Source organism: Montipora foliosa, chromosome 2 (assembly GCF_036669935.1).
Source record: "Montipora foliosa isolate CH-2021 chromosome 2, ASM3666993v2, whole genome shotgun sequence".
NCBI classification, from domain to species: domain Eukaryota; kingdom Metazoa; phylum Cnidaria; class Anthozoa; order Scleractinia; family Acroporidae; genus Montipora; species Montipora foliosa.
The window spans coordinates 47,465,102-47,473,440 of record NC_090870.1 but is presented as its reverse complement, the minus strand read 5'-3'; the positions used below and the strand labels follow the sequence as shown (position 1 = coordinate 47,473,440).

Sequence of the window (8,339 nt, the reverse complement as noted above, 5' to 3'; positions counted from 1 at the left end):
TATATTTGCAGCTTACCTGTCCTCTTACTACGAAAGTCAAGCTCTACATATCAATGCAATAAGCGCATTCAAAATTTCCTTGTATTACTTGATAAAGTATGTTTTTTTTTTCTTTTGTTTGTTTTTTTTTTTTTGAAAAAATACGTTTTCTCTCTCGTCCCCGTCTTATGCATGATCTTTGCGGAAATTACATTCTGTCCCTCAATAAACCTGGAACAACCAGTTATGGTCTTAGTTCTCTTTCTTCTTAAGTATCAGCTAATTTGTGGAATGCGCTACCTGATTTTATCCGTAGCTATGAGTTTACTGGTTTTAAACGAGAATCCAGGGCCGCATTCTGTACAGCGGCTTTTCTTTTTAATGAATATATCTTGAAATATTATGTATTTAGTACGTATCTGTATATGTTATGTATTTTAGCTGGAAATGTAATGTCTCGAAGATATTAGCTCCTGTAGTTATTAGGAAATTTGAGATGAAATAAAGCTTATGCCTGTATGTATGTTACATTTAGCAGGGCGCGTGCGCACACTTTGTAATCTGCCACGCCAGTGCTTACCATATGCAAGATAAAATAACTTTGATCTTCAATATATAAGCCATCTAATTCTTGCGCTATATTGACAAGGGCGGTTTGGAGCTGTGAGTAGGCGTGGGATTTGTCACATATGGTTTAGGGGCCGACATATTTCTTCCTCAATGTCGTACCGGGAGGCAAGGTCGGTAGCAGAAAGCAGCGAAGGGCCAACTGCGTCCAAAAAAGATCGCACGGGCCGAAATCCCGGGATGACTCGTTTTGTACGACGCTCCAGCGCCGGTGTCTGGAGGTACTGCGTTTTTCTTTCTTGTTGAAACATTCCGTCAGCACATGAGCAAATGTTCTGGCTCTTCGATACCTAGCCAACCAAAAAAAAATTACCATCATTTTTTTTTTTTTTCTTTTTTACCAGCAATTGAGATTTCAGTTGATTTTATAGGCATAAACGTAACGCAAGAACCGCGCGTGTCTGGTCTAGTCTCAGACAGAGGCGAGAGATGGTTTCATGCAGACTGGGACGCCTAAAATGCTCTGTTGTAAACATGGCGGTTCACGAGTGAAGTTGTCTCTCTGGCCTTTCTGTGGACGAATTCCAGGACCTACTGACACAATCTGGGCAAGTTTTGAAAGCTAAAATCTTTAATCGATGCGTTATTTTGCTGGTAGGACTGGGTAGCCCGACACTTATGAAAAAAACTATGAAATGAGAATCGGGAGTCTTTCCTTGTCATGGAATGGCAGAATTACCCAGAATTTTTTTTGGGCATGAGCGAGCACGAGACTGGCCTCATCGAATGGCTGAAGCGCGGCCAGAGGAAATGATTTCTAGCCAGGTACTCAGGAGTAGGCCTGGTGTGTGCTGTTAACTTAGATTTTGGATTTCTGAACAAGTTTTTATCACAGAAAATTCGCGACAAAGTTGTGCTTTCATTTCGCTGTAATTCTCGTGTGAAAGAACCGGTATAATAATGTAAATAAGAGAGTAGCGATATTTATATTTGCAGATTACCTGTCCTCTTACTACGAAAGTCAAGCTCTACATATCAATGCAATAAGTGCATTCAAAATTTCCTTGTATTACTTGATAAAGTATGTTTTTTTTTCTTTTGCTCTTTTTTTTTTTTTGAAAAAATACGTTTTCTCTCCCGTCCCCGTCTTATGGATGATCTTTGCGTAAATTACATTCTGTCCCTCAATAAACCTGGAACAACCAGTTATGGTCTTAGTTCTCTTTCTTCTTAAGTATCAGCTAATTTGCGGAATGCGCTACCTGATTTTATCCGTAGCTATGAGTTTACTGGTTTTAAACGAGAATCCAGGGCCGCATTCTGTACAGTGGCTTTTCTTTTTAATGAATATATCTTTAATTATTATGTATTTAGTACGTATCTGTATATGCTATGTATTTTCGCTGGAAATGTAATGTCTCGAAGATATTAGCTCCTGTAGTTATTAGGAAATTTGAGATGAAATAAAGCTTATGCCTGTATGTATGTTACATTTAGCAGGGCGCGTACGCACTCTTTGTAATCTGCGACGCCAGTACTTACCATATGCAAGATAAAATAACTTTGATCTTCAATATATAAGCCATCTAATTCTTGCGCTATATTGACAAGGGCGGTTTTGAGCTGTGAGTAGCCTACCAAATAAAATTAACATCATCTTTTTTTTTTTTTCTTTTTTACCAGCAATTGACATTTCAGTTGATTTTATAGGCATAAACGTAACGCAAGAACCGCGCGTGTCTGGTCTTGTCTCAGACAGAGGCAAGAGATGGTTTCATGCAGACTGGGACGCCTAAAATGCTCTGTTGTAAACATGGCGGTTCACGAGTGAAGTTGTCTCTCTGGCCTTTCTGTGGACGAATTCCAGGACCTACTGACACAATCTGGGCAAGTTTTGAAAGCTAAAACCTTGAATCGATGCCTTATCTTGCTGGTAGGACTGGGTAGCCCGACACTTATAAAAAAAACTATGAAATGAGAATCGGGAGTCTTCCCTTGTCATGGAATGGCAGAATTACCCAGAATTCTTTTTAGGCATGAGCGAGCACGAGACTGGCCCTCATCGAATGGCTAAAGCGCGGGCAGAGGAAATGATTTCCAGCCAGGTACTCAGGAGTAGGCCTGGTGTGTGCTGTTAACTTAGATTTTGGATTTCTGAACAAGTTTTTATCACAGAAAATTTGCGACAAAGTTGTGCTTTCATTTCGCTGTAATTATCGTGTGAAAGAACCGGTATAATAATGTAAATAAGAGAGTAGCGATATTTATATTTGCAGATTACCTGTCCTCTTACTACGAAAGTCAAGCTCTACATATCAATGCAATAAGCGCATTCAAAATTTCCTTGTATTACTTGATAAAGTATGTTTTTTTTTTCTTTTGCTTTTTTTTTTTTTTTTGAAAAAATACGTTTTCTCTCCCGTTCCCGTCTTATGCATGATCTTTGCGGAAATTACATTCTGTCCCTCAATAAACCTGGAACAACCAGTTATGGTCTTAGTTCTCTTTCTTCTTAAGTATCAGCTAATTTGCGGAATGCGCTACCTGATTTTATCCGTAGCTATGAGTTTGCTGGTTTTAAAAGAGAATCCAGGGCCGCATTCTGTACAGCGGCTTTTCTTTTTAATGAATATATCTTATGTATTTTAGCTGGAAATGTAATGTCTCGAAGATATTAGCTCCTGTAGTTATTAGGAAATTTGAGATGAAATAAAGCTTATGCCTGTATTTATGTCACATTTAGCAGGGCGCGTGCGCACACTTTGTAATCTGCGACGCCAGTGCTTACCATATGCAAGATAAAATAACTTTGATCTTCAATATATAAGCCATCTAATTCTTGCGCTATATTGACAAGGGCGGTTTGGAGCTGTGAGTAGGCGTGGGATTTGTCACATATGGTTTAGGGGCCGACATATTTCTTCCTCAATGTCGTACCGGGAGGCAAGGTCGGTAGCAGAAAGCAGCGAAGGGCCAACTGCGTCCAAAAGCGATCGCACGGGCCGAAATCCCGGGATGACTCGTTTGGTACGACGCTCCAGCGCCGGTGTCTGGAGGTACTGCGTTTTTCTTTCTTGTTCAAACATTCCGTCAGCGCATGCGTAAATGTTCTTTGGGTTCTATACGTAGCCTACCAAGAGGTTTCTCTTGTGAAGAATTTAACAATTTTATTAAGAAATTAATCTCAAATATATCAAAATGATCCTTTGCACTTAGTAAAGCCCTACAAAATAGGAAAAAAATTAGGAATTTCTTGAGTTGAAGTTAGATGGGAGCAAGGGTGGCACAGTCGGTTAGTGTGCGGCCTTGGTGCAAGAGGTCCCGAGTTCGATCACGGGTCTCACATCCTTGTTTGGACTTCTTTTCTTTCAGTGTAGCCTAAGTAGCTTTAAATACCCTTAAAACGGAGCACTGATGGAAAGAACTTCCGACGTTAAATAAGGTGTACCTTTACCTTTACCTAAGAATGTGAACGCGGGTTCATGATCATGAATGAAGGTAGAGGAAGGTAGATAGAGGTGAATAAAGGTGAATCAAGGAAAATGAAGGTAAAATGAACATCAATAAAGGTATATTAAGGTATACTGATGAATGTGAATGAAGGTAAATTCATGCAAATGAACGTGAATGAATGTAGATGAAGGTATATTAAGGTAGTTGGAAGTGAATGAAGGTATTTTGAGGTAAATGAACATGATTGAAGGTAGATGAAAGTAAATGAATGTAGCTGACGGCAAATGAACGTGATTGAAGGTAAAAGACAGTAAATGAACGTCATTGAAGGCATATGAGGGTAAATGAAGATGATTGAAGGTACATGAAAGTATATGAGGGTTAATGAATGTGATTGAAGGTGTATGAGGGTTAATGAATATGATTGAAGGTAAATGATGATAAATGACCAGGAGTGAATGTATGTTAATACGGACGATGATAAATTTTTATAAATGGAGGTAAATAGATATAGATGAAAGTAAATGTATATATGCATGACTGAATATTGGGAAATCAAATAATTTAGTGTGTCTTACGTAGTTGGGGACTCGTGGTGGGTATATACATGAAATCTTAAACCCATCAATTGCTGTGGTTTATAATTGTATTCCGTTAAAATAACAGCAACGGCACGTACCTTACCCAAAATGCGACAATTAACCCTTCTGTGGTTAACCTTGACTCTTGCAAAAAAGGGCACCCAGGCACAAATAGGTTAAAAAACAATGGTGAACTAGGCATAGGACCAGCAATGGCCAGGCAATTTCAATTCAATCCTTAGTGTGTACTGAACTCCAGCTGATCAAGAACTTAAGCATAATGTTAATAAACAGCAAATGGCAAACATGAGTTCCAAAATATGCAGAACACAGTTTTTTATTTAAATTAGCTATTGACTTTAATATCATACGTCAGTGCCAGTCAATGGTTTTCCAGTTACCACACGCTTAATAAAGTTACTGATGAACTCTTGAAGTCAACACCCTTTTCGGTCACAAAAAAAAGGCCTAAATTTTGCACTGACTTACACGTGCAATGTACATCAACATGCAAAGTACCTTAAAAGCCTGGTTTTCACTAGCGACGCACACACAAGCATAAGTAGCTTATGCTTGTAAAAATGAACGTCGACATAAGCATCACAATCAACCATGGCATTCACCATTTTATTCAAATGCTTAGACGTGGAGAATCTGGAACGAGTGCTTTAATTGGCCTGGCGTAGCAAAATTCCTGGAGCTTATGCTGTGTTTCGCTTTCACACGACGCAAGCAAACGCAAGTAAAAGCGCCAGCACAAGGAAAAGGAATTTGGATCCTTGTGCTTGTGTTTATGCTTGCGTGAACCTCATTTTCACTGTGAAATAAGTGCTCTTACGCTTGCGCTTGTAATTGCATCGCTAGTGAAAACTAGGCTTAACAGAGATCTAAAATTCTTCTGTGTTTGGGCCGATATGGCCAAACATGCTCTTAAATGAGACTTATTTCATCAAAGTAACGACTGTTTAAAATATCCCTTAAAATATCCTTCAAAGCACCCACCGTACACATGTACAAGAATATAAATTATTTTTTCACACATCACATTTGGTTTCATGATTCCATTGTCTATTGAACAACACAAGTCCTAGACTGCACAGTGGCCTCATTTTTCAAGTCTGTGCCATTAGGGGTTGGACTGGGGCCTCTAGAAACCTGCAATGAAGCCAAGTAAGCCTCTCTGTGTGCACGCGGCATCTCATCAGAGTGATCACTTTTAGCAGGAGAAGCAGCAGAAGCTCGTGAATTGTCAACTTCATCAACTGCCTGCTCATAGTGTCTACCTGTACTTCCTCCAGTTGAGTTCAGTGTTCCTTTGATTGGAGCACTCTTGGTTCTTCTTGAATGTTGTGCTCTCTTACCTTGCCGAACACTTTCCTTCACAACTTGCTCTTCTTGGCTGGAATCGGGGGACTGTGAATTTCGCAGTCTTTGTGAAGGTTTTCTTTCATGATGAATTTCAGCCTCAGTGGTCACCACTTTTCCAGTATGGTTTTTCTGTACGGCAGTTTCCTCCTTGAGACTCTCTTCTTCACTGTCTTCACCAGAATCAAAAGACGATCCATCAACAGATTGTTCTGATTCAGAGGTTTCCTGGTTCCCTTCAATACCTCGTGCAATCAACTTGTGATGCTCCTTCCGAGTGCGGGTCTTTCCAACTCGCTTGTGTTTGTCATCTCTCTTCTCTTCTCCATACTCCCCCTTAACACTGTGATTTCTCAAGGGCGGTAGCTTACCATTTAATTTCTTTGAAAAAACTAACTGACATTCTAATGCATCAGCTAATTTTCCAATGATTCTGTTATTGTGTTCATGATCTTTTTCATCAGTAGCTGACAGAATGGACAAGGCTGATTTGTAATATTCCACAGCTTTGCCATAGTCTTGTCTAAGAAAGCTAACTGCAGCCAAACCTTCGTAAGCCTGCCACAGGCCTTTTTCATGTCCAGAGTCTTTAGCTGCTTGGATCGCATGCAGGAAACTCTCTCCAGCCTTATTGTATTCTCCAAGCTGACTCTCTGCAAATCCCATGTTACAAAAAGCCTGTCCTTGGGCTGACCTATTTGACAGCTCACCTAACATGAAAACAACAGTCTTTCACATCAATCATACAGGTAATCATATTTAGTTTATATTAAAACAATGGCTAGCATTCAAAGCGTGCTCTGATTGGCTGCTCCAACTCCGGATATCCTTTGTTAGTATATACTAAAACAGTGGATAGCGTTGAACGCGGGCGCTGATTGGCTCGTCAAACTCCGAATATCCTGCGCTATTTACCTCCGAGCAACTCGGAAAAAATGGCGTCCCGATTTGCAACCGTGACAAGTGAAGAAACCATCCAAATTAAGTTTTTGTGCTGTATGTTATCTCACTGTTTTAGTATATACTAAAACAACTATTCACCTCAGTGTTGGTGGCTAGTGTTGGATATTTACCTTTGCCGCTTTGCGGCTCGGTAATAGCCACCTCCACTTTGGTGAATAGTTGTTAATTATCATATCTCTCAGATAGTACATGTACATGTATGCATGCTGCGATTTGCTACATTAGCAGGCTGCATTCCACAGTGCGGCCTGCTAAATTTGAAATTTTGATAGCACATTCTCTGGCAAGTTTTTTTTATGTTGTTTATGTTACATAAACTTGTAAAACCGTTTGAATCTTGCAAGCAACCATTTCAAAAAGCCAAGAAGATTTACTTGTTGATTTTGATGCAGCAATCCTTGTCAATGTGGCAGTTAAACCTTGCGCTTGTCTTCAACTAGTTTCCTTTCCTGCACACGCCTCATTACCGAGATATAATAAATATCTTACTAACCTTGTTTTCTTGGTCCATACTGTAAGTTACGGATACTTGTTTTTCCCCAATGATTTATCCTCCACACACTTCGCGATTGGCCCATAAATCAATGGGGAAAAACGAGGATCCGAAACTTATAGTAAGGACCAAGAAAACGAGGTTAGTAAGAGGTACAGGGCTAGTTACATGGTCAAAGCAAGGGACACTGACAAAGGGATGTGGTAAATTGCCCAGCAGATGTCAGGTAACCAACTTGCTTAAATTTGCTGCATAACTGTTTTTCCTTTGGATAGTATTTAGTTCCTCGTCAGCTTCTCCTTTTTCCCCTTATTTTACACAAATAAAGGCGACAATTTTTGTTTTCAGCTAATACAATTTTCTTGTTAATGTGAACAACTGGTGTACAGTGTAATTACACCTGATCCATGGCACAACTTACAATGTAAACATGCCAAGACACATCAAGCCAACTCGGATGATCCTTGTTATGGGGTGTCAAAACAGGGGATGGGTGGAGTTGTAGGAAGGAATTTTAAAATTTGGAGCCAATTATAATACTATTACAAAAACTACTACTAGTTAATCCTCAGATAGTGTTTCTTTCAACATTAATTGAATGGATTGAATTTCACACCCTTAAGCACGAGTCAAATCGACTTTGGAACTGCCAAAGATAAATCCAGTCAGACTTTCAAACTACATGAAGACTGGGACCTGTCCCCACACACAACCACACACCTGGCCATTACACACAGCTGCCTAAAAGGCTACAAACAAAATTATATTGCATCAACCACTCCTTACCATGAAGGGAAACAGCTTTCCTATGGCACTCCATTGATTTGTTGTACTCCTTAAGCTGATTATAAACAGCTCCCAAGTTTTGTTGCAGTACAGCCTCCAATGCCTTGTCAGCACCCTTTGTTTGCATAAAGGGAAGTGCCAGTTCAAAACAT

General features: G+C 39.7%; 1 protein-coding gene across 1 annotated transcript in view; it reads right to left on the bottom strand.

Annotated features, from left to right (window-relative positions):
- Positions 1 to 4,888: 4,888 nt before the first annotated feature.
- Positions 4,889 to 8,339, bottom strand: part of LOC137993309 (tetratricopeptide repeat protein 24-like) — a 6,680-nt gene continuing 3,229 nt past the window's right edge. Inside the window, exons 2-3 of the mRNA XM_068839070.1 lie at positions 8,188 to 8,339; positions 4,889 to 6,655 (exon numbers count right to left, since the gene is read on the bottom strand). The exon at positions 8,188 to 8,339 is cut by the window's right edge and continues 64 nt beyond it. Coding sequence (XP_068695171.1) covers positions 5,649 to 6,655; positions 8,188 to 8,339 — 1,159 coding nt within the window. The 3' untranslated portion in view covers positions 4,889 to 5,648. The remainder of the gene's footprint in view (positions 6,656 to 8,187) is intronic.